Genomic DNA, 25,396 nt, shown 5'->3' on the forward strand with positions numbered 1-25,396 from the left:
CAAGATAGTAATTAAAAGCTGAATGATACTTTTCATGTCCCAGAAAAAACAAAGCAGCTTACTTTTCCACTTGGAAAAAAGCACTGTCAAAGGGATGAGAGATTAATTATACATCAAGACCACTCATACTCAAATGAATGTATAGCTATATCAGTATAGATATAGGTATATCAACAAAATAGAGAGCAGCTGAGAACCCTGGTGTCCTAACAGATTTTTGGTGGTTTTGGACACCTCTTTTAGTAAGTCTATTGGGATAAATTGTAACAAGAAATTGAAAAGTCAAAATCAAGAAGTGTTGGGAGAGAAGTATAGTGACGTCCTGGATTTAGAGGCTGAATTCAAAACACAGTTATGGTGTTGTCATCTCACACCCTTGTTCTTAGTCTTAGAAATTAACTATCCTAAGATGTTTTGTAAGTCAACAACTAATGAAAGAATTTTATTTTAAAGACTTGGCTTGGTATTTTTTGCACAGTGAGGCTCAGAGTGTCTAGTGAATGAAAGGTGGGAAAAGGGAAGAGAACATGTTTAGTGTTACTTCCTAAGACATGCCAAGGGACATATTTCCTGGTGTATAAGCATCTACTTATCTGAGGTTTTAAAGTTTTCATTGTCAATGGAATAGGTAGATCCTACTGGTACAGAAAAATATTAAAGGAGAATTAACTATTATTTGGGGAAGAATTTCACTGAGGATGTTCCCACTAAGGAAAATGTTTTAATAAAATACATATGTCTTTTATTCCTTTGGTGAGTTCTACTGAAGTATTCTAGCCAACATTTTATTTGTAGAAATATAAATCTTTAGCTAAATCAATAGGAAGATCCAGTATATCTATATTTCATTCAAATTTAACTCCATTTTTTCTGTATTAGATTTACACCAGTGTGCAGTTCATCATAAGAATATGTAATGATTACTGTTTAGGCATATATTTCAATCTTAGATTTAAATTCATTCTCTATGTAAAATTCTTCATTAGTTTTACCATAGATTCCAGATATTCTGCTTTTGAAACCTACACTCGGGATCCTCTGAGTATTTCTTCCATAGGTCTTGGTGTTCCAGCGCGTGAATGGCTTGTGCTGATGGGATGAAGGGTACGTGGTGGGGGATTGCGTCTCCTGGCGGACTGCACTGTATATGACAGAAATGATGTACTAAGCTCCAGGGCTCGATTTGGCCAATTTCGAGTTGAAAGGATGGTACTGGACCCAGGCCTCATAAGTAGCTTGTCATCAAGATCTCTAGTGTCCAAATATCAGAAACCCACAGTGAGATCAAGATTGCTCTGTACAGGGAGACAGAACTCAAAAGGTAAAAAGCCTTAGACTATAAAATACATTCAAGGGAGAAAAAAGTGAAAAGAGAAAACAATAAATAACCTAGTTTTAGAAGTTACATAATCTAGCTCAGGCATGAGAATGTGTACCTAAAAGAAGGACATCATTTCAATCTTACACATAATTTACTAGAATGGAGACTTGGGAAAGCAAGTCCATTTTTCACCTGCCATCACAGTCACTTCTTCAGTTACTGATAAAGACTAACCTGTAGGGTACCGACTCCAAAGTGCTTCCCAAAAGTTTACCTCAGGGTCTGTGCTTCCTACCATGTTTGAAGCATTCTTTTGTGCTGAAGGAATGTCACCAGAAAGACTTAGTTGAAAGGCCAATATTGCTGCTTAGTAGTGGTGTGGCACTAGTGTGGCTCCCACTGCAGAGATTAAAATGCTGAGCTAGCTGGGGATAGGGGGTTCCTTGGAAAGCTGGGAACAGGCAAAGGGTCCAGAGCTTTGTACAGCCCAGGGCAGTAGATCCCCATTTGCATAAACAACTGTGAAATATAACACTTTCCTGTAAGTACTCTGATAAAATACCATGCTCAACAGTTCAGTAGCTTAAACTCTGCCTTGTAGATTCAGCGGCTTTGTTTTTGTGTTTTAAGCAGATGAGAGAATGTTTGATTCTATTGTAAGGCACCTAAGAGATAGTATTTACACTGTGATGTGGAGGGGAAGTGAAAGAATAAAGCTCTGCCATGTGCTCTTGGCTTTCAGCAAGTTCCTCAATCTTTCAGGCCACTTTGGTGTCCTCTAGTGCAAAATATGCCTCAGGGTTTGGAGAACTTTGAAGGAAAAATGCCCATCACAGAATAGGGCTAAACCTTGAGCATTACTCATATGAGATCTTTCGGATCTTCCTAACCATTCACTTAAGCCTTTTCTTTACACAACCTACTGCTTTCTAATTACAGGGGTTTAGGCCTTAGCTGCTCTTTGTTCATCTTTATTCTTCCTCTGGACTATTCATTCATAACTGGATTTATCACCTCCACACTTCTAGATCAGCCTTCAAATCTGACCTTCTACATGGCCCATCATTGTAAACTCAACACACCCTAAGCTCATTTTCCCCCTGCCAAACAAGCTTTCCTTGAGCTTGAAATCTGAGTTGACTTTGATTCCTGTATTTTTATAGAATGTGATTTCTTTTGCAGTATCTCCTAAAATATTTCATTCCTTTTTTTAGTCTTGCTACAACTTGAGAACAGACCCATAGCAGCCTGAACTCCTGCATTAGACTCCTTACTTTCATTTCCTCCTGCATCAATCCAATCTGTGTCCTACTGCTGTGAAATCTATCTTTCAGATTCCTGTTTTAAATATATGTGCTCCCCAGCTGGACTCACACATTGCTCACGTGGGAATGTAAAATGGTACAATTCCTTTGGAAAATTGTATGGCAGTTTATTATAAAGTTAAGCATACACTTAACCTATTCTGTAACACTTTCACTTCTAGATACTGAAAAATGAGACCATAGGTCCACAAAAAAGACATGTGTAAGAATATTTATAGTGCCTTTTATACATAACAGCCCCAACCTGGAAAATAGCCCAAGTGTTCATTAACGGAAGAATGGATAAACAAATTGTGGTGTACTATTACAATAGAATACTACTTGGCAATAAAAGAGAATCACATGCAACAACATGGATGGATCTCAAAAACATGACATTCAAAACCCTCCATAGTCTGGTCCCAAAGTTCTTTAATTTCATAGTGTCTTCTTTCCCACTAATCACACCATGGTCTATTTTAGTTGTAGAAGATTGTCAGTGGTCTTTGATCAGAACATTAAAATTCTAACCTATTGCTTCCTATCCTACTACAGCAAAAATGGACGGCTTTCTCTTCTAAATATTTGTATTTTCCTGTTTCCAAACCTTTTTCCACACCATTCCTCCTACCTAGAATAGCCTTGCTGCTCTTCTCTGCTTATCCAAACTTCTGTCTTTCAAGGACACGTTCAAAACCTACACTTACCCACCAAAATGCTTCCCTTCTTTGGGACTACCATAGTGCTCACACTGAGTACACAAACTTCGCCCTCAGTCACAGGAATGCCCTGTATGGTTAGGTCTCTTTTTACCTTTGTGCCTTCTCAACAGTTATTTTATCAGCTCCTTGAAGGTGGAGACCATTTTCCTTATATGTTTTTACTCCCCAGATGTCTCTGGTTGCTTGGTACGTACTCAATACATGCATGTTGATTGGCTGACTTTGCTTTCCTTTTATTTCTCAGTGATCTACTTAAACTCTATAGTCTTAAAGTTTTATACTTCTTACAGGAGCTTGTCCATTAGGGAGAGATTTCTTGGCTGTAGAGGCATCCCATGAACCAAGAGACCATTCACATTTGGCTGATGACCACTTGCTGCTTGACAGAGACTCATCTACATATCAAAAGAAGGTGTTACTCATTGGTTGGTGAAGATAGCAGCTTGGTTTCCCAACTTTGCCAGAAGTTAGTATTTCCAAATTAGGTCATTTATACATTTTTCTCCTATGCCTTAACTTTTGTAAATCTTGGTCAGTACCCCAGCTGGAGCCCCAAGTCCACTGTCAAGATGACAAGATCAGAGTGCTTTCCTCTCCATTTCTAAATGGGGAAGCCTGGTCAACTTAGATGAAAGCAATTAATAGTCACTCTCATAGGGGAGAGAGGACCTTTATTATTATTATTTACATTATACTAGAAAACAAAATATGGAACAAAAATGGGGAGAATAGGGGTAAACGCTATCTCTTTTACCATCACATAATCCTATGCTCTGCATCAACTAATGCTTTCTCCTTCACTACACCTGGAGCAGTCAGCTCTCAAAAATAACGTAAATTCTGAAGACTTTATTAGAAGGAGTTAATTGTATTTTAATGTTAGCAGGATTTAATCTTAACTGCCACCGCCACCTTAGTGTCCTGTTTATTTTCTCTCTCAGTTAGTCAGTTAAGTGCCCTTTCTGGCCAGCTCCTTCTCTGCCACAGTATGCATTTTCCTCCTACTTTGTCTTAAGAATGTTTGGATTATTGCTTCTCCTTCCTTTGGTCATTAACAACCAGAACTGTGTACGTTAACTTTTCAGGGCTTAGGCTACCTAGGTCATAACCAGGCCAGTTCAACATGTAGAAGTATTTTATTACCATCATAGGAATATTAGATTATTACCTAGGTCATACTCCAGTGTGATAAGGTATGGGCCTTACTGAGTTTATTTTTATTTACTTTTTTTTATTGAAGTAGAGTTGATGTACATATTATATAAGTTACAGGTGTGTACAGTATAGTGATTCACAAGCTGAGTTTACTTTTAAATAACCCTTTTTAAAATATAGCTGCACAATATCTGGCCAGTACACGAACAAAGCAAATACTAGATGTGGTACTAAACCCAGGCTCGATGAGCATGGGCCAAGGATGAGAATCCTTTTTCTTTTTATCCCTCCCCTGCTCCCACACTTCTTTTGCTACAAGTAATACTGGGAAGCTATCATTGTAAGAAGTGGGATTACATAAATCATTACACGTGGATGAGACCAGGCTTATCAACCTTCTGCAAGAAATGGCCATTTTTATATGCTTGTCTACAGACTTATTTGAAACCATTTTCTCCTCCCTTTGATTTGCCTTTTACATCTGGTTATGATTAGTAAACATCCAAAAAGCAAAAATGTCAACAGATTCAAATACTAAAAATAAAACAAAAACCAGGTAGTCTGAGATAAGAGAAAAAAGAGGGAAGAAGTCAAAAAGAAATTCAAAGGACAGAATGTTAAGGCCATAGAAGATCTGATATTGGTCCCTCTTTTCATATTTTTCATTTTTTCCAAAGCAGACTTAAGTTGACCATATAGTTGAGTCTAGATTGCACAGCTTATAGATGCCTTTTCAAAAGAGCTGATTGAGAATTACTTATCAACTCTAATTTTCTATTAATTTTTTAACAGGTTAAATTTTTTTTAATTGTGGTAGAATATACATAGCATAATATTACTGTGTTAACCATTTTCACATGTACAATTCATTGACATGAGTGCATTCGCTGCTATTTTTTAAACTGAAATTAAACTTATCTTTGCAAAGAGTCACTGGATTACTGTGATAAACACATAACTTTACTGGAAAAGAGTCATAGTGATACAATTAAGGCAAATAACTGAGCAAACTTCGTCTACAAGAACAGTCCTAGGTTCTCCAGTACATTCCCCTGTGCGACTTACCGGATTTGAGGTGATGGACAGCACCTTAGACTGTGGCACTCGAGGTAAGACCAAAGGTTGTGGTGCATTCAGCACACAGGGGCTTTCTGAAGCAGGTCTGGTGATTCCAACATTACTGTCATCATCTGAGCAAAGGAATAGAATCTATTATCCATGAATATCTTCAGACCCACAACAACAGTACTGTGAAAAAAAATCTTTCATGAGAATTCATAATCTCAAGATAGGCTTCACAGCTTTGCAGCCCAGTTTCATACCACCTGCACAGTTCAAAAAAACGCTTTAAACCATGAATTTATTTTAAAGTGTTTCCCAGGCTGGTGATTCCTGTTTGTACCTGGCATAAGGAAAAGCAAAGATTACTAGAGCAAAGCTGTCTAATAGAACATTTGGAGATTGAAGGAAATGTTCTACATATGCACTGTCCAGTATAGTGGCCTCTAGCCACATGTGGCTATAGAGCATTTAAAATATGGCTAGTGTGGGATCTAATCAAACTTACAAGCTTTTGCACAGCAAAGGAAACCATAAACAAAACGAAAAGACAACCTACAGAATGGGAGAAAATATTTGCAAATGATGCAACCAAAAAGGGCTTAGTTTCCAAAATATACAAACAGCTCATACAACTCAACAACAAAACCCTATCCAAAAATGGGCAGAAGACCTAAACAGACATTTACCGAAGAAGACATACAGATGGCCATGAAAAAGATGTGAAAAGATGCTCAACACTGCTAATTATTAGAGAAATGCAAATCAAAACTACAATGAGGTACCACCTCACACCAGTCAGAATGGCCATCATTAAAAAGTCTACAGGGGGCTTCGCTGGTAGTGCAGTGGGTAAGAATCTGTCTGCCAATGCAGGGGACATGGGTTTGAGCGCTGTTCTGGGAAGATCCCACATGCGGAGCAACTAAGCCCATGCACCACAACTACTGAGCCTGTGCTCTAGAGCCTGTGCATCACAACTACTGAGCCCACATGCCACAACTACTGAAGCCCACGCACCTAGAGCCTGTGCTCTGCAACAAGAGAAGCCACTGCAATGAGAAGCCCGCGCACCACAATGAAGAGTAGCCCCCGCTTGCCGCAAGTAGAGAAAGCCCGCGTGCAGCAACAAAGACCCAATGCAGCCAAAAATAAAATAAAATAAATTTATTTTTTTTAAAAAGACTACAAATAACAAATGCTGGAGAGGATGTGGAGAAAAGAGAACCCTCCTACACTGTTGGTGGGAATGTAAGTTGGTGTGGCCACTGGAAAACAGTATCAAGGTTCCTCAGAAAACTAAAAACAGAATTACCGTATGATCCAGCAGTCCCACTCCTGGGCATATATCTGGACAAAACTATAATTGAAAAAGATGCCCCTATGTTCACAGCAGCACTATTCACAATGGCCAAGACACGGAAACAACCGAAATGTCCATTAACAGATGAATGGATAAAGAAAACATGGTATATATTATATATACAACGGAATACTACTCCTCTGTAAAAAAGAACGAAATAATGCCATTTGCAGCAACACGGGTGCAACTAGAGATTATCATACTAAGTGAAGTAAGTCAGAAAGAGAAAGACAAATACCATATGATATCACTTATTCGTGGAATCTAAAAATGTGACACAAATGAACCTTTGTGATTCTGTGAAACAGAATCATGGACATAGAGAACAGACTGGTGGTCACCGGGGGGAGGGCACTGGGGGAGGGATGGAGTGAGAGGTTGGGGTGAGCAGATGTAAGCTTTTATATATAGAATGGATAAACAACAAGGTCCTACTGTATAGCACAGAGAACTATATTCAATATCCTATGATAAATCACAATGGAAAAGAATATTTAAAAAAGAATGTACATATGTATATAACTGAATCACTGCTGTACAGCAGAAATTAACACAACATTGTAAATCAACTATACTTAAGTAAAAAAAAAAAAAATTTGGCTGGTGTGATTGAGAACAATTTAAATTTTACCTAATTGTAATTAATTAAAATTTAAATAGCCACACACAACTAGTGAAACCTCATGCCCATTACCACTGCCAGTTTTTGTAAATAAAGCTGTAAGAGTAATTTGCTTATTCTCATTACTGTATAGTACTCCATCATATGAATATATCACGTTCTGCTGTTGAGGGATGTTTGGGTAGTTTCCAGTTTATGTTTTCCAGTATATAATGCTGTCATGGATATTCTTATATATGTCCTTGGGGAAGATGTATACTGAGTATATAGTAGTATACGCAGCCACATCCACTCATATACACATTGTTTATGGCTGCTTTCAAGGGCAGAGTTGAGTAGTTGCAACAGAGACTGGATGGCTGGCAAAGACTAAAACATTTACCATCTGGCTCTTTATACACAAAGTTTGCTGATCCCTATTTTAGGTCAATCAACCCACTAAACCAGTCAGAGACCTTCCAGCTCCATTATAAGATCATTGTCTTTTTTTCAAACTTTAAGTTTCAAAATCACAATAGTTATACAATGAAATAACCTAAATTTATGGATGCATGGAAAAATAAACTAAAAGGATATTAATTCATAGCCTAACATTGGTAAAATTGTGAAAGGTAAAATGAAAGTTTTCTCTGAAAACTTTCAGTGGTTGATACTGAAAACTGAAGTAATTCCTTTATTACCAGGATTTATTATTATTGGGGTTTGGATATGTCTCTGGACTTTATCTGTCCTGTATCTCCCAAAACTTAACCTCACATAATATAAAGCAGTTTGTTTTGAAAGGGTCTTAGACCTACTCTTCTCCAATACCAGCTTTAAAAGGGAACTTAAACATGCATACAACAGAGTGGCTTTTAAAAAAAAAAAAAAACTCACATGGACAGTATCAACTGTGGCAAACATGTGGAGCAACTGGAATGCTCATACAATACTGGAGAAAGTGTAAATAGATGCATCCACTTTGGAAAAAAATTTGGCAGTATCCACTGAAGTGGGAATAGCATATCCTATGACCTAGCAGTGCCACTGTTATGTACCCACTACATATGTTCACCAAAAGACATATACAAGAATGTTTATAACAGCACTATATGCCAGCAGACATAAACTGGAAACTACCTAAATGTCCATCAACAGTACAATGTGATATATTCATACAATAAAATACTATATAACAATGAAAATGAACTATTGTTACACTCAAAACAGTTGAATCTAACAGTGTTGAGTTTAAGAAGCCAAATGCAGAAGGGCACATACTATATGAATCCATTCTTAAAAGTTTTAAAACAGGCAAAACTAATCTGTGGTGCTGTAACTCAGGATAGGTTTACTTTTGGGGGGTAGGAGTTTAGTAACATGAAAGGGGCTTCTGAAGTGTTGGTAATGTTCTGTTCTTGATATGAGCATTGGTCATACAAGTCGACTCAGTTTTTAAAAATTAATCAAGGGCTTCCCTGGTGGCACAGTGGTTGAGAGTCTGCCTGCCGATGCAGGGGACATGGGTTCGTGCCCCAGTCTGGGAAGATCCCACGTACCGCGGAGTGGCTAGGCCTGTGAGCCATGGCCGCTGAGCCTATGCGTCCGGAGCCTGTGCTCCGCAACGGGAGAGGCCACAACAGTGAGAGGCCCGCGTACCGCAAAAAAAAAAAAAAAAAAAAAAAATTAAGCTTGATGTAAATTTATTTTGCAATATTCTATATAGATATGCTTTATATTTTTTAAATATATTTTTAAAATTTATTTTGGCTGCACCAGGTCTTAGTTGTGGCACATGGGATCTTAGTTGCGACATGCGGACTTCTTGGTTGTGGCATGTGGACTCTTAGTTGCGGCATGTATGCGGGTTCTAGTTCCCTGACCAGGTATCGAACCTGGGCCCCCTGCATTGGGAGCATGGAATCTTACCCTCTGGACCACCAGGGAAGTCTCTCCCCTAGATACACTTTAATAGAAGTGTTTTTTTTTAATGTATTTCCTGGACTTGTGCTTCCAGCCAAGATGGAGCAACAGGGACTGGCTTTACCCTCCTGCTTAAAACAACCAATAAATCCGTGAAACAACAGCTTTTAAGACACTGGGCATCAGGTAATGAAAGACAGTGAACCATGAGATAGTAAACAAATGATGCTAGCTCTGCAACTGCCTTGAAAGAGTTTCCAAGACATGACACAAAGAGGGAGAACAAAGGCAGATCCTGGTGGACTCCCTGATTTGAAAGTCCAGAGAGACCAAGACTGCTAGGGTTCATAGGACAGAGTATCAGAGAAGAAAAATGCACAGAAAGGGAACCCAGGATATCTGTAGAGTGTGGGGTGTCCTTTGAGTACTCAAAGGAGTATTGAACACTGCATGTATGAGAAAAAACCACCTGAGGCTAGGAAAGAGAACCAACTGAAAGAATTAGAGGGAATAGTGCCTGCTGCTCACATGGGACCAGGAACAGTGCCTGGTTCTTCCAGCCATACTAGAAAAACTCATAATTAATGGGGCATTGGGCAGAGTACTTAGGACAATCTTGCCTCAGTATCTGGGGGATAATTAGTTGGACTGATGACCTGTCTATAACAAATCATAAAAGCAAGACCAGAAGAGATCAAATTTTTTCCAAGTAACTTAAGTGCATCCCAGGAAAAACCAAAGAAGATACATACAAAAAAAAAAAAAAAAAAAAAAACTCCCAATAAGATAAAATTCACCATGTCTGGCACCCAAAGAATACCATGCAGGAAAATACAACTCACAATGAGAAGAATATCAATCATTGAAACCAACCCAGAATTCACACATATGTTTGAGTTATCCCACTTTTTCAAAAAGAGACATGGAAGATATAAAATTCACCTAAATCATACTTCACAGAAAACAATGAGTAGAAAAATACACTGGATGAGCTTAACAGCAGATTCACCATTGTAAAAGAAAATATTAATGAACTTGAAGGCACAATAGGAAACATCCAAATTGAAATACACAGAGAAGAAAATTCTTTAATTAAAGCATCACATTTGAGGGATCAGTAAGCAAATGGACTAATATATATGAGTAACTGGTGTCCTAAGGGATGGTGGGCACCAGAAGAAATATCTGAAGAAATAATGGCTGAAAACTTTCCAAACAATGAAGACAATAAACCCACAGATCCAAGAAGCTCAACAAACTCCATGCAGAAGTAACATGAAGAAAATTACATCAAGGCACATCATAATCAAATTGCTCAAAACCAGTGAAAATGAGAAAAATCTTAAAAGCAGCCAAAGAAAAAATACATGAACGCAGGAACAAAGAAAAGGATGACATCAGATTTCTTGTGCAAGTGAGAAGACGGTGGACAACATCTTTAAAGTATGAAGAAGGAAATCCAAAAGAGGGGATATATGTATATGTATAGCTGATTCACTTTGCTGTATGTACAGTAGAAACTAACACAATATTGTAAAGCAACTATACTCCAATAAAATAAAATAGGTAACCAACAAGGACCTACTGTATAGCACAGGGAACTCTGCTCAATACTCTAATAACCTAAATGGGAAAAGAATTTGAAAAAAAGGAAATACATGTATATGTATAACTGAATCACTATGCTGTACACCTGAAACTAACACAACATTGTTAACCAACTATACTCCAATATGATAAAAATTTTTTTAAAAAATAAATGAGATACACTGAATGTTAAAAAAAAAAAAGGTACCAAGAGAAAAAGTGTCCACCTAAAATTCAGTACACCACACAACTATCTTGCAGAAATGAAAGAAAAATAAGGAAATTTTCATATATCAAAAGAAAGCATTTCTCACCAACAGACTCACATACAAAAAGTTTTAGAGGACATCTCTCAGGTTGCAAGAATTAAAAAAAAATTTTTTAATGAGATAAAATTTGCATAACATGAGTCACCATTTTTAACCATTTTACAGTATACAATTAAGTGGTTTTTAGTATATTCATGATTTTCTGTAACCACCACCACTATCTAATTTCAGAAAATTTCCATCACTCCAAAAAGAAACCCCATACCTCCCAATGCACCTCTTCCTCCATCCCCTGGCAATCATTAAACTACTTTCTCTATGGACCTGCCTGTTCTGGAAATTTCACCTTAATGGAATCATACAATATGTGGCCCTTTATGTATGTCTTCTTTCGTTTAACGTAATATTTTCAAGGTTCACCCATGTTTTAAGATGCTTCATTACTTAATTCCTTTCTTTAAAAAATAATTTATTTATTTTTGGCTGCGTTGGGTCTTCGTTGCTGTGCGCGGCCTTTCTCTAGTTGTGGTGAGCAGGCTTCTCATTGCGGTGGCTTCTTGTTGCAGAGCACGGGCTCTAGGCACATGGGCTTCAGTAGTTGTGGCATGTGGGCTTCAGTAGCTGTGGCTCAAGGGCTCTAGAGCGCAGGCTCAGTAGTTGTGGCGCAGGGGCTTAGTTGCTCCGTGGCATGTGGGATCTTCCCAGACCAGGGATCGAACCCATGTCCCCTGCATTGGCAGGCAGATTCTTAACCACTGTGCCACCAGGGAAGTCCCTTAATTCCTTCTAATATATGAATAATACTCCATTGCATGATGTATTAGTTACTCAAGCTGCCATAAAATATGACAGACTGGATGGCTTAAATAACAGAAATCTATTTTCTCACAGTTCTGGAGGCTGGAAGTCCATGATCAAGGTGCTGTCAGGGTTGGTTTATAGTGTGATCTCTCTTCCTGGCTCCTATGCAGCTGCCTTTTCCCTCTGTCCTTGCCTGACTTCTTCTCTTTACACACACAGAAATAGAGAGCTGTGATGTCTCTTCCTCTTCTTACAAGGATACCAACCCTATAGGATTAGGGTCCCACCCTTCTGACTCAATTAACATTAATTACCTCCCTAAAGGCCCTATTTCCAAACCTAGTCACATTGGGGGTTAGGGCTTCCACATATGGATTTTGAGGGGGACACAATTCAGTCCATAACACATGGATATACCAAATTTTGTTTTGAATACCAAATTTTGTTTATCCGTTCATCAGTTGATGGATGTCTAGGTTGGTTCCACTTTTTTTAAAAAATAAATTTTTTTACTTATTTATTTTTGGCTGCATTGGGTCTTCATTGCTGTGAGTGGGCTTTCTCTAGTTGTGGCGAGCAGGGCTACTCTTCGTTGCAGTGCGCAGGCTTCTCATTGCGGTGGCTTCTCTTGTCGTGGAGCACAGGCTCTAGGTACATGGGCTTCAGTAGTTGTGGCATGCGGCCTCAGTAGTTGTGGCTTGCAGGCTCTAAGGCTCAGGCTCAGTAGTTGTGGTGCCTGGGCTTAGTTGCTCTGCGGCACGTGGGATCTTCCCAGACCAGGGCTCAAATCCGTGTCCCCTGCATTGGCAGGCAGATTCTTAACCACTGCGCCACCAGGGAAGTCCTGGTTCCACTTTTTGACTATTATGACTAATGCTGCTATGAACATTCATGCCAGGGTTTTGTGTGGATATATTTCATTTCTCTTGATTATATAACTTTGAGTGGAATTGCTAGGTCATATGGTAATTTTATGTTTAACTTTTTGAGGAACTGCCAAACTGTTTCCACAGTGGCTGTACCACTTTACATTCCCACCAGCAATTTATGAGGGTTCCAGTTTCACAACCTCATGAACAGTTGTTATTGTCCTTTTCTTTTTTTTAAAAAAATACAGCCATCCTAGTGGGTTTGAAGTGGTGTCTCATTGTGGTTTTGGTTTTGATTTGATTTCCCTAATGAATAATGATGTTGAACATCTTTTCATGTGCTTATTGGCTATTTGTATATCTTCTTTGGAGAAATGTCTGTTTGAGTTATTTGCCCATTTTTAAAAAAATAAATTTATTTATTTATTTTTGGCTGCATTGGGTCTTCGTTGCTGCGCACAGGCTTTCTCTAGTTGCGACAAGTGGGGGCTACTCTTTGTTGTGGTGTGTGGGCTTCTCATTGTGGTGGTTTCTCTTGTTGCAGAGCATGGGCTCTAGGCATGTGGGCTTCAGTAGCTGTGGCTCGTGGGCTCTAGAGCGCAGGCTGTTGTGGCGCATGGGTTTAGTTGCTCTGCGGTATCTGGGATCTTCCTGGACTGGGGCTCAAACCCATGTCCCCTGCTTTGGTAGGCGGATCCTTAACTGTGCCACCAGGGAAGCCCTATTTTCCCATTTTTAAATTGGGTTGTTTTTTCTTTTGTTTTTGAGTTGTAGATCTTTATAGACTGTGAGTACTAGATTCTTATCAGGTGTATGATTTACGTACATTTCCTCCCATTCTGTAGGCGGTCTTTTCAGTTTCTTGATAATGTCCTTTGATACACCCTAAAGTTTTTTATTTTGATGGAGTCCAGTTTATTTATTTTTTCTTTTGTTGTTTGTGGTCTTGGTGTCATATATCAGAATCCACTGCCAAATCCAAGCTCATGAAGATTTACTCCAATGTTTTCTTCTAAGTTTTATAGTTTTAGCTCTTAAATGTGTACCTTCAATCCACTTCAAGTTGATATTTTGTATATGGTGTGAAGTAAGAGTCTAACTTCATTCTTTACCATGTGGCTATCCAGTTGTGCCAGCACAATTTCTTTTTTTTTCCTATCTGAATTTGTTTTTGATTGACATATAGTTGATTTACAATATTCTGTAAGTTTCAGTTGTACAACATAGTGATTCACAATTTTAAAAGGTTATACCCCATTTATAGTTATTATAAAATATTGGCTATATTCCCTGCCAGTACCATTTCTTAAAGAGACTATTCTTCCCCCATTGAATGGTCTTGGCACCCCTGTTGAAAATCAGTTGGCCATAGATGTGTGGATTTATTTCTGGACTTTTGAGTCTATTCCTTGGATCAGTATGTGTTCTTATGCCAGTACCACACTGTTTTGATTACTGTAGCTTTGTATTATGTTTTAAAACCAAGAAGTATGAATCCTCCAAATTTGTTCTTTTTCAATATTGTTTTGGATATTCAGGATACCTTGCATTTCTGTATGAATTTCAGGATCATTTCTACAAAAAAGGCAGTTAGAATTATGATAAGGTTATACTCAATCTGTAGATGTATTTAGGGAGTATTGCCATCTTAACGATATTTAGTCTTCCAATCCATAAACAGAGGATGTCTTTCTATTTCTTTAGGTCTTCTCTATTTTCTTTCAATAATATTTTGTAGTATTCAGCATACAAGTCTTACACTTCCTTGGTTCAGTTTATTCCTAAGTATTTTATTCTTTTTGATGCTATTATAAATGAGTTGTTTCCTTAATTTCATTTTTGATTGTTCATGGGTAGAAGCTAGAAGAACTTTGAGAAGCATGATAGAGAAGACATAAATTACCTTGAACAGACTTAGTAGGAATCTGGATTTGGAGGAAGCTGTAGGGGAGGGCTCAGAAGGAAATGAGGAACATGTTATTAGAAACTGGAAGTAGGGAGATGCTTGTTATTTTGTGGCAGAGAGCTTAGTGAAATGGTCTCCTGTGGTCACATGGAAAGCAGAACTTTTAAGTGATGATCTTGGTTGTATAGCTAAGGAGATTTCCAGTCAAAGTGTTGAAGGTGAGGCCTGATTTTTTTCTTGCTGCTTATAATCAAACACGAGATGAGAGAGATAAATTGAGGGAAAAACTATTAAACATAAAGAAACCAGGACTTGATGATTTTGAAAATTCTCAATCTCTCTAGATGGCAAAAGATTCTAAATAAAGGAAGGCTATCAGACCCCCAAAATTCTACTGGCAGGAAGCAGCCTAATAAAATTACTTAGCTACAAACATGTGCTATGTTTCATGAAAAAGGAAGGATGACTCAGAGGTCAAAACCAAGAGCTCAGAGGGTAGAGCAGAAAGCTGAGAGGATTATTTCCAGGCCTTAATTAAAACTTAATGAAGGAACTCCCAGTATTTTCACAGCTGGATTTCAGAATTGCTGTGGACCCTTTTTTACTCTCACCTCCCTGACCCCAGCCTTTTAACTGGAGTGTCTATAATGGTTATCTTTTTCCTGGCCCACTATTGTATGTTGGGTGTGTTGGGGTCAAATAACTTGTCTCTAGGAGTAGAATGGCTGGATTATATAGTTAGATGTTTATATACCTGTGTATACAAGCTTTAGTTTCATAGGTTTATAGATGGAAAGGAATTGTGCCCCAGTAATTTCACTTCCTGTATTACATCCAGGAACTTCATTCATACCAGGACCTGATTCAAAGTCTTTGGAGCTGATGCTGTAATAGATGATTCTCTTGGAAACCTTTGAAGGGAGTTGAATGTACTTTGCCTGTGGGAGCACATGAATCACTAAGGGCCAGTGGGAAGACTAGTGGACAAATTCCAAGGTGCACCCCCCACCCCCCCCACCATGATTCTCAGCTGTTGATGTTCACACCTTCGTTTAAACCCCTCCCTTTGAGCATGGGCAGGACCTGTGACTTGCTTCAGATCAAAAGATGATGGTAAAAGTGATGGGATGTCACCCCCATGATTATGTTATATAAGTTTCTGTCTTGCTAGCAGATTAGCTCTCAGTCTTTCTTGCTGGCTTTGGAGAAATAAGCTGCCATGACTGCTACAGCTACAAGAAACTGGATGCTTCCAAAAACACACAAAAGGGGAAGTGGATCCTTTCCTAGTTGAGCCTCTACATGAGAACCCAGCCTTAGCCAACACCTTGATTGCAGCCTTGTGTGATCTTAAGTAAATGACTAGCTGGCTGTTCCTGGACTTCTGACCCACAAGTCTGTGAGATAATAAATGTGTGTTGTTTGAAGCTGCTAAGTTTGTGATAATTTTTGTGCAACATAGAAAATCAATACAGACAGTTCTTAAGAAGTTAAATATACATTTAACCATATAATTCAACGATTTCACTTGAAGAAATCTACCCAAGAGAAAAGGAAATATGTGTCAAAATTCTTGTACATTAGTGTTCATAACAGCATTAATAGTCCAAAAATGAAAACAATCCAAATGTCCATCAACAGATAAATGGATAAACAAGTTGTGGAACAATGGAATACAACTCAACAATAAAAGGAATAAATTACTGACACACACAGTGACATGGATGACTGTCAAAATGATCACACTGAGGGAAAGAAGCCGACAAAAGAAGAGTAAATACTACATGGTACCATTTAAGCAGATAACTTGTCATTTGGGGATGGTGGGTCAGGTGGGGGCAGGAGGGAGGGATTACAAGGTTATTAACTTTGAGGGTAATGGATATATTCACTGTATTGATTGTCTCATGGTTTCATGGCTGTATACATAGGTCAATTTATCAGATAATACACTTGAAATATGATTGGTTTATTGTATATCAATTCTTCAATAAAGCAGTTTTTTAAATGTATTTGCACATGTTTTTTCTCACAAATAATTATATTCAAAGAGAAAGCACAATCTCTATCTAGTCGTCATAGAGTAGGCCTTGTTACTTATGCACTCATTCCCAGATACTTTCCAAATATCTGTTAGTTTCTATGAGAAATACAAATATGATTCTTTAGTACTAATGAACATATAATTTAATAGACTGGTTACGGTTTGGAAAGCATAAACAATTATTTTTTTATATTGTTTTCACAAAGAGCCTTACCAGAAGCAAATCCCTCCCAGTGACTACGTGTCAGCTGCTCCATACAGCTTAGGACCTTGCTCCACACATCGTCAAACACATAAGCAAGGACATCCTCTTTCATGCAGTAAAATGGAGCAATAGGTGGGTACCCTAATTTCTGTTTCTCTGTAGCTGCTTCTGATTTCTTTCCATGAAACCCCTCTTCCCTGTTAACAGAAGCAAGAAGGAAAGACTTCATGGTTATTCTTCACTGGGTGTTCACCACTGTCTTTTGGCTGCTTAGGAGTGTGATTTACGCTCCTCCCCGCCACCACCCCCCCCTTCCTCCCCGCATATATAGCACAGGTATTAAATAGGCTTGTGAACTAAGGGAGTTTTCAACAGAGGAGACTCTGCATTTCCCTTTTTACATCCATCCCACCCCACCCCCCTACTCTGCCAAAAAAATAGAACAAGAAAAAGAAGACAGAATCATTGTACTTTTTTAAGCTTTAAATAGATGGGCATTTAAAATTGATCAACAAGCAACCTATGACAATTAAGGACACAAAAATACTCTTTTTGTTGTAACTGGGTAACATTTAGATTAATATTAACTTGACACATTTAACGATGCGCATATAACTGTGATTATGCTGCATAATTATTTGAGGCAATGATTCATTAGGGAAGTAGTCCACATAGATTATTAAAATTAGTATACTTTTACTAATCCAAATAAACATTTGGTAATTGGCTGTAAAGGAAAAAGAGGGAAGCCCAACAGCACAGGAAACTACTCTGAGACTCTTCTGGAGACTGTGTATCTATAATCCAGAAACTTCCAGTTAGGCAAGTCTGTCTCTTCTCTGGCAATGAGTGCCAGTAGCCCCAGATTTCTGGGGGAAGAAAATTTGCCTGATGGATGTGCTTATCTATGACAGATGTATTATAAACTAAGACAAAGCAAATTCTGGAACTGGCTTGGGTGGAGAGAAGTACCTTTACAGTGAAAGTTACTCCTGGGGCAACAAAGTGCTCAAGAATGAAATAGGAAACTGTAGGCAGGTAAGAAGGATGCTAAGAGATTTAAGCAGGGCAGCCAGACTCCCTTTGCTTCTCCTTTCCCAAGGAAGAGCTAGCCTGGCATTAAGTGGCAGAGGAGGCTGATTAGCATTAAATGTATTTCAATTTATATTTCTTTTTAGAGGAGATAACATAGTCATATGATAAAAATTCATATTGTATAGAAGGAAATATATGTATGTAGTGAAAAATAAGTCTCCTACATCTCTGTCCCCCAGTCCCCATTCTCAGAAGCAAACACGTAGGTCCAGAGAGATAGTTACATTATACACTGTACTGCACCTCACTCTTCTGTCAGTGTATCTTGTCCATGATCCCTATCAATGTATATAAATCTGCCTCTTTTTAAAAATAACTGCAACAAACAAAAATAACTGCAGAGTATTCCATTGGATATACCATAATATATCTAACTAGACAGTTATTGATCAACTAACCTTTGCTTTTATAATCAATACTGCAGTTAATACCCTTCTACAGATATTCCTCAACTGACATATTGGGTTACAGCCCAATGAACTTATGAAAATATCATGTCAAGAATGCATTTAATAGGCCTAACCTATTGAACATTATAGCTTAGCGTAGCCCACCTTAAATGTGCTCATAACACTTACATTAGCCTACAGCTAAGCAAAATTATCTAACGCAAAAACTATTTTATAATAAAGTGTTGAATATCTCATGTAATTTATTGTATACTCTACTGAAAGCGAAAAGCAATGGTTGTATGGTTTTAAGTATATTGGTTGTTTACCCTCATGATTGTGTGGCTGACTGGGAGCCACAGCTTGCTGCCGCTGCCCAGCATCCCGAGAGAGTATCATACTGCATATCGCCAGCCAAGGGAAAAAAAATCAAAATTCAAAGTACAGTTGCTACTGAATATGTATCACTTTTGTACCATCGCAAAATCAAGGAATCATAAGTCAACTCATCTTAAGTTGGGAACAATATGTATGTACTTCTTTGGCTACATGGATATTATATCTGTAGGATAAATTCCTATAAATAGAATTATTGAGTCAAAGGGTATGTGCATTTCAATTTAAAGAGGTGGTATACATAGGATCCAGAAAGTATACTCTCGGGCATTTATCCCAGAGACATAAAAATTTTTGTTCATATAAAAATCTGTGTGTGAATGTTCATAGCAGCTTTATTAATAATAGCCAAAAGCTAGAAATAGCCCAGGTGTCCTTCCACAGGTGCACAAACTGTGGTACATCCATACCATGGAACGTGCTGACAATAAAGAAGAATAAATTTTTGATAAACCTAAGTAAATAAATAAATAAATAAATAGGTGGTATAATTCTCCAGTAGTGAAAGAATATGCCTCTTTTCTCATTCAAGGAATTATTAACCTCCTTTATCTTTTGTTCTTTGATAGTCTGACATGTAAAAGAATACTCATTATAGTTTTAATTTGTATCTCTAATTGTGAATGAATTCCATTTCATATATTTAAAATCCATCTTCTTATAATGTGAACTATTCATGTTCTTTGTTTCATCTTTAATCTTTTCCTTACTGATATACATATTAAGGAAATTAAGCCTCTGTCTATGCATGAACTGCAAATATTTTTGCCAGTTTGTCATTTGTCTTTTGACTCTATGAATTTTTTCTATGCAGAAATACTATTTTATGTAGTTTTTTAAAGAATTTCTTAAATGACTTGTAGATTTTGTGCTATGGTTAGAAAGACCTTCCCTATTCCCAAGTTATTTTAAAAAAAATCTTTCATATCTCATTTTCTTCCAAACTTACATGCTTTCATTCATCACATCTCAATATCTCAGTGATATCTCTAAAGAGAAGACTGCCTTTCTAAAAATCTTCCATTTTACCTGAAAATTTATTTCAGTTTACTATCAGGAAAGGGGAAGAGATGCCCCAGGGACACCTATGAGCCATGAACATCACATTTTAAATTAGTTAAATCTACTGTATTTTTTATAAGCTAAAATGAAGGGAAAAGACCTTTGAGGAAAAAGGAAGAGAAAATATGGACAATTTGACTCAGGCCAGATGAAGTGAAAGGGAAGGGGGCAATCTCTGCAAAACCAAAACAGCATACTTATGATTCCCTTGGAACAATGAGCTAGCTCAACGGTGTTATGTTCGGAAATCTGGGTTGTGTTTACCTGACCCTAGGACTGTGTACCTTGAGCATGTAGTAAACATGGCTCAGTAGGAAATATGGGAAGAAGTCCAGAATCATGTGACACTAACTAGACCTAACCACAGCCTCACAGCCTAAAATGAAATTCTCACTTCTAGATGTACTACTGTGACTATCAATTCTGAGCTTTTAAAGGCTTAGAGGAATAATTTAAGAGTTTAATATATCAGAAAAGTAGCATGGAATAGTGAGGAGAGCACTGGATTTAGAATCAGATGAATAAAGTTTTCATGAGTTACTGGTGATACTTTACAAAGAGGAAAATCAAATTATGTGGAGAAAAAAATTCATTTAAAAAATGTGTAATCTCAGGAAGAGGCAAATGGCGTGTGTAGGAAGAAAATATACATCAACTTAATTATAGGTAGTATTGGTAGTATACTTTAGAAAAAATAGATATTAACAACAAAATAGCAGGGGAGTAAAAAGTTTAAAAGACATAATACTCACATATCTGTGTGGTCGAATGCTAGGTATTCCTCTATTATTCCTTCCGAGAAGATTATACAGTCTTCCTCTTCTCTTTCCATAGAACACAAGCTAGGGGATTTGGCAATGGAAGATGCTTTAGGAGCAAATGAAGATGAAAAATGTAACTTCTTTCCCCTAATACCAAATCTGGAAGAGGAAAAATATTAATTATGTTCAACATAAACAGTTCTCAAAGGAACTCATTCGCACAAGTTTCAGCTCAAGGTCCCTTGCCCTAGTGACACCTTCCTGGGCTACTCTAAACCTTAATACCTGTTATTTCTCAGAACAGGAATAAATAAATACTAGCCATAGACCCACTCTGCTTAGGTATATTATGCACTATTGAATACTGCTTGCTATCTTTTCAGATACAACAGCTATGGCTATAAAATATTTTTAAAAATCTAATAATATTTACATTCATAATTAGCTCTTTAAAGTACCTCAGGAGGTTATATGCTTATTTCAATAACTCCGTCATTGTTCAAAATGTATACTCCTAAAGGGCAAGTATCTTCCCTTACTTCTATTTAAATTTCTTATCCTACCCAGGTATTCAACGAATATATGATGACGCCTTCACTTCAGCAGGTTTACTTTGGAGAAAGTCAGTCAAATCTGAGCAGTACAATTTTTTAAATGGCTCTCAGTTTAACCAAATATTAAATATAACCAATGTATGCTTTGTGTTATTCTTTATACCTTTTTGTACCTTAAGTATTTTTTAAACAATGAAAAAAGAATAAACCTATGGCACTTTTCAGCAAGGCTAGTGGGAAAATCTTTTTGGAAGACATTTTGGAAATATGCATTAGAAACCTTAAAACAGAAATAAACTTTGATTCAGTGGTTTCATTTGTAGGGGATTTCCTTTGAGGATATGACCTATAAGATTTAGCTATAAAAATTATCATCACAGAACTGCTTATAATTGCTAAAATTCAAAACTGGCCCAACTGTTTCAAAATATAGGATAGGGGATTGGTTGTTTAAATAATGGTATATTCATGCAGTGGAATTCTATGAGGTTACTAAATTAATGTTGGGGGACAAAATGGAAGATTCCCATAATAAAATGGTAATTATAAAAAGATTATAAAATATGTACAGTAATTTCAAAAAACTCTATACATATGTGGCAGAGAACGCTAGGTGCCCCCAATATCGATTCTCCCTGCCTCTCCTAATACATCATGCCAATTTAATTCAGGAGAGCAATACACGCACCTCAAAGATGACATTTCCCACCACCTTGCAGCCAGATGTGACCAATGAGATATGAGCAGAATTGTTATGTGGGACTCTGGGGAGGCTGTTTAAAGAGAACTGGGTTAGCTTTAAGGGGTGCCCTTTTGCCCTTCTGCCTTTCCTGCTTCCTGCTACCTGGAAAGTGAATGTCATGTTTGGAACTCTATCAGCTGTCTTGGACCACCAAGAAAAACCCCAAAACTCAGGAAAAGTATCCTGGGCTAGCACAATGTAGCAGAAAGATGAAATGAGTCTAGGACCCTGAAAACACCATACTACCACTGTACTATCTTTAGATACCCTTCCTCCAGACTTCTTTTAAAAGAGAAATTTCTCTGTTATGTAAGCCATTAAATAAGGTGTATTGTTCATAGGAAGTGGTTGGAAGGGTATTAGGCCAGACTGTGAAGTACTTTGTTAACTTTGGCTAATTGATAGCAATGGCATTGAAGTTTTTAAGAAGGGGAATGACAGCATCCTTGCTTTAAAAGATGACTATGGCGGTGATGAAGAGGATAATGTGGTTAGGAGGCTAGTGCAAAAGATGAAACAAGAGCTGGTAGAGCCTGGACCATGGCAGGAGGCATGGGGGACAGAGAGACAATAAGAGATGGGAAAACAGTTTGAAGAACAAATATATCAAAACCAGCTGGTATTATCGTTTATAAAAGTCTCTAAACTTGAGACTTTAGGTTTTTTAAGTCTCTGTTCTGAAATTCTAAACAGTGATACCCAAAATCTAGTCAACAGATTTATGGCAATCCATGACAAAATTTTTACGGATCCACATCAAAATGAGCAAAATAAGAACAATGCTCAGTAAGACTACAAAATGCCCTTTCTTGAAAAGGACTGTCCTTATTTTGAGACATGCTTTTTTGTGTTAATATGTCATTTCTTTTATAAAACAGTGGTGTTAGTATTTTTTTTCAACATGACAACATGACAAAATTAAAAGCTGTCAAACCCATGTCAAACACTGCACTCCCAGCATTCCTTATGTTATTGTGCTACTGTATCGTTCCATTTGTATTACTAACCAATCATTTTTTAGTCAGTGGTAACTAATGGAATTACTTGCTCTGAAAAAAAAATAGGCTTTTCTAACAAAGTATAGGCCTTTTTGTCAGTTAAAAAAATTTTCAGTTAGATGAGAAGGAAAAGTGTTCCCATTTCCCCTAAAGCTGCAGCAAAGAACAGATAGTATTCTACATCATAAAGCTGTCTTTGCAAATGTTGTTTCTAACAAAGGGATCTTTTAAATCATCAGACTTCAGAGATTACCATGTCTGGAAAATAACCTTTAACTTCTAAAATGTTTGTAATTCTCTTACTTACTAAAAAAATAACAGTGGTCTTATCTAATAATGTATTGCCCTGATAGTAATATTTAAGTTCAGATCTGTTTTCTTGTGAGCGGAAAGAAATCATTGCCACTTTATTCTTCTCCCACATGCATGGAGGATAAAATGACTTTGCTGGGTTTCTTATTTAAACAAAGAGTTTAATTTGGAGCCAGCCCTCAGGTGTAGGCCTTAGGAGGCAGAATTCTGCAGCCTTCATGGAGGTGATCACTGCAAGGCCCTCCAGGTTGGCTAGGAGGAACAAGTGGCCAAGAGCTCTCTCCTTCCTGACTAGGATCTGAAAAGTACAATTAACCACTCTCAACTCCATTTCAGACCAACTTATCTTCCAGTGGACCTCTAGCGATGATCAAAATAGAGGAAAGTTACATGAAGTTGTGATCTCATGATGCCAAAAGGAAGAAAATATAACTTAGTACACTAGGAAAGGAAATATGATTGTGGATGGCCCCACCAGTAGAAAAACGGAAAGAGAACATCTCCATGGTTTTGGAGAGCTTCAGAAAGCTCTTTATGTCTGAAAAAGTCTGATTTGTAATTAGCTTGACTGGGCTCTTGCATTTAGGACAGTTGTAAAAAAAAAAAAAATCAAAGAAAATGAAAGCAAAAGCTATAATTTGTAATGAGTGACATGAGGGAGGTGGGCTTAGGAGAAACCATACCATGTCACTTTAATGATATTTTAAAAACTGTGGTGAACAATATAAGATTAAATACACCATCATAAGCATTTAAAACCATACAGTTCAACAGTGTTAAGTATGTTCACATTATTGTTCAACAGATCTCTTGAACTTTCTTATATTGCAAAACTGAAACTCTGATATCCATTAAACACTCATTGCCCCTTCCCCTTCCTCCCCTCCCTTTGGCAACTCCGCTTGTACTTTCTGTTTCTATGATTTGACTACTTTAGATACTAAAGATGGCTGGAATCATATTGTATTTGTCCTTTTGTGACGGGCTTATTTCACTTAGCATAATATCTTTGAGGTTCATCCCTATTGTAGCATGTGACAGGATTTCCTTCTGTAATATTCCATCGTATGTATATACCACATTTTCTTTCTTTTTATTGTATTTTATTTATTTACTTTTGGTTGCGTTGGGTCTTTGTTCTGTGCACAGGCTTTCTCTAGTTGTGGCGAGCCAGGGCTACTCTTCATGGCGGTGCATGGGCTTCTCATTGCAGTGGCTTCTCTTGTTGCAGAACACAGGCTCTAGGCGCATGGGCCTCAGTAGTTGTAGCATGTAGGCTCAGTAGTTGTGGCTCGTTGGCTCTAGAGCGCAGGCTCAGTAGTTGTGGCGCACGGGCTTAGTTGCTCCACAGCACGTGTCCCCTGCATTGGCAGGCAGATTCTTAACCACTGTGCCACCAGGGAAGCCCCCCTTTGTCCATTTATTAATTGGGTTATTTTTGTTGTTGTTGTTGAATTGTAGAAGTTCCTCATATATTCTAGATACTAGCTCCTTATCAGACATGCAATTTGCAAATATTCTCCCCCATGCCATAAGTTGCCTTTTCACTCTGATGATTGTTTCTGTTGACGCACAGAAAATTTAGAGTTTGATGTAGTCCCATCTGTCTATTTTTGCTTTTTGTTGCCTAAGGTTTTGGTGTTCTATCCAATAAATCATTGCCAAATCCAATATCCTGAAGCTTTTCCCCTGTGTTTTATTCTAGGAGTTTTAATAGTTTTAGGTCTTCCATTTAGGTCTATAAAATCCATTTTGAGTTAATTTCTGTATATGGTATAAGGGTCCCACTTCATTCTTTTGCATTCTTTCCCCAGCACCATTTGTTGAAGAGACTGTCCTTTCGCATTGTGTAGTCTTGGCGCCCTTGCTGAAAATTATTTACTCATATACGCAGAGGTTTATTTCTGAGCTCTCCATTCTTTAATGATTTTTTAAGGGTTATAATTCTGCATATAGTC

The 25,396-nt window shown here is 37.6% G+C and overlaps 1 protein-coding gene across 3 annotated transcripts in view; it reads right to left on the bottom strand.

Annotated features, from left to right (window-relative positions):
- FAM149B1 (family with sequence similarity 149 member B1) overlaps nt 1–25,396 on the bottom strand; it is a 60,678-nt gene that overhangs the window by 4,027 nt on the left and 31,255 nt on the right. For 2 of the 3 annotated variants that reach the window (XM_060034802.1, XM_060034804.2), the window contains 5 exons: nt 20,824–20,991; nt 17,139–17,326; nt 5,568–5,692; nt 3,636–3,742; nt 1,027–1,251 (listed from right to left, as the gene is read on the bottom strand). In XM_060034802.1, the coding sequence (XP_059890785.1) occupies nt 1,027–1,251; nt 3,636–3,742; nt 5,568–5,692; nt 17,139–17,326; nt 20,824–20,991 (813 nt within the window). The remainder of the gene's footprint in view (nt 1–1,026; nt 1,252–3,635; nt 3,743–5,567; nt 5,693–17,138; nt 17,327–20,823; nt 20,992–25,396) is intronic. The other variant, XM_060034803.1, reaches the window with a different exon arrangement.

Source organism: Delphinus delphis, chromosome 16, assembly GCF_949987515.2.
Source record: "Delphinus delphis chromosome 16, mDelDel1.2, whole genome shotgun sequence".
Lineage (NCBI taxonomy): Eukaryota > Metazoa > Chordata > Mammalia > Artiodactyla > Delphinidae > Delphinus > Delphinus delphis.